The sequence below is a fragment of the Arachis ipaensis genome, chromosome B02 (assembly GCF_000816755.2).
Source record: "Arachis ipaensis cultivar K30076 chromosome B02, Araip1.1, whole genome shotgun sequence".
Lineage (NCBI taxonomy): Eukaryota > Viridiplantae > Streptophyta > Magnoliopsida > Fabales > Fabaceae > Arachis > Arachis ipaensis.
The window spans coordinates 72,291,536-72,292,864 of NC_029786.2; the positions used below are offsets into that span (position 1 = coordinate 72,291,536).

At 32.1% G+C, this 1,329-nt stretch overlaps 1 protein-coding gene across 6 annotated transcripts in view; it reads left to right on the forward strand.

Moving 5' to 3' along the window:
• Positions 1-163, forward strand: part of LOC107627356 (probable 2-isopropylmalate synthase) — a 23,066-nt gene extending 22,903 nt beyond the window's left edge. For 3 of the 6 annotated variants that reach the window (XM_021115934.1, XM_021115935.1, XM_021115933.1), the window contains one exon: positions 3-163. In XM_021115934.1, the coding sequence (XP_020971593.1) occupies positions 3-30 (28 nt within the window). In that variant the 3' untranslated portion in view covers positions 31-163. The other 3 variants (XM_021115937.1, XM_021115936.1, XM_021115939.1) reach the window with 2 other exon arrangements.

The following is a 1,329-nucleotide window of genomic DNA, read 5'->3' on the forward strand; positions in this document are numbered from 1 at the left end:
AGGAACAGATGTAGTTGTTTCAAGTGTTGAGGCTTACATTGCTGCATTAAATAAGATGTTGGGTTCTAAAGAATAAGTTATATATCAGTTAAAATAATAATCATTTTTATTTATGCTTGAAAGATTTGAAAATCAATGTTGTTATTTTTTATAGTTGTTTTATTTTGTAGTTTCTAACCTTCTAGCTAGTTAAACTACAATTTTCTTATTACTTTCCACAAATTGCTACACCAAATTAGGGGTGCACATGGGCCGGGTGAAGCCAGGTTTGATGTGACCCAGACCCGGCCCGAAATATACACCGGGTCTATTTATTAGACCCGAACCCGACCCTAGACCCGATGAAACCAATACACTTTCGGGCCACAATTATACCGGGTAAAAACCGGGTGAAAACCGGGCCGTTAACATTATATTATGTTGATACCTTCTTGTAAGCTAGCATGTAAAAATATCCAAATTTTCAAGACTCCAACCATTAGTTAACATGGTAAAATTCACTTAGAAAAATATAACAAGAACCAACCCTTCTTCAAAATTAAAGCATAACCACAATCAATACTAATATTGTCTAATAATACCAAATATTTAAATCAATACAAATAACACAATCTTATGTATTAGTCTAAAGTCTTATGCATTCTAAACATAAAACATTAACTTATAGTCTTATAATGACTAATAACACAAAATATTAAGGTTTACAATACTTAAATTCCACATAAGAATAGTCATGATCCATCACTAATAACACAAAATATTAATTGTGTATGATAACCGGGCCACCGGGCCGACTTCGGGTGACCCGAGCTATGGCCCGGACCCGACCCGAAATAATGACCGGGTCTATTTTTAAGACTCGTACCCGACCCTAAACCCGATGAAATCACACCAAATTAGTCCCTAAAGTGTTCGGGACCGGGCCGAACCTTCGGACTGGGCCGGGTCATGTGCACCCCTACACCAAATAATTATAGCTATAATTAAAAATTATTTTTGAATATAAATGTATCAATAAAATATATGAAATATTCTATCATGAGACTTTCTTCAAAATTTACAAATCATAATAATATGAAATATTAATATAAATATTAAGTTACATATTTCTTTTTATGTACTATTTATTAATCACACAATTCTAAAGAAAAATAAATTTTATATATATGGTGCATCCTACTGTGATGATGTTCCTGTGCATGTTCACATGAAAAAATGCATAATAGTTTGACACATATTATTTTTTGTAGTTAGTGTTGATCTCATTATACAAATGAAAAGATAGTTGCCAAAAAAATTGTCTTTTTTATTGAATTTGTTAACAACAAA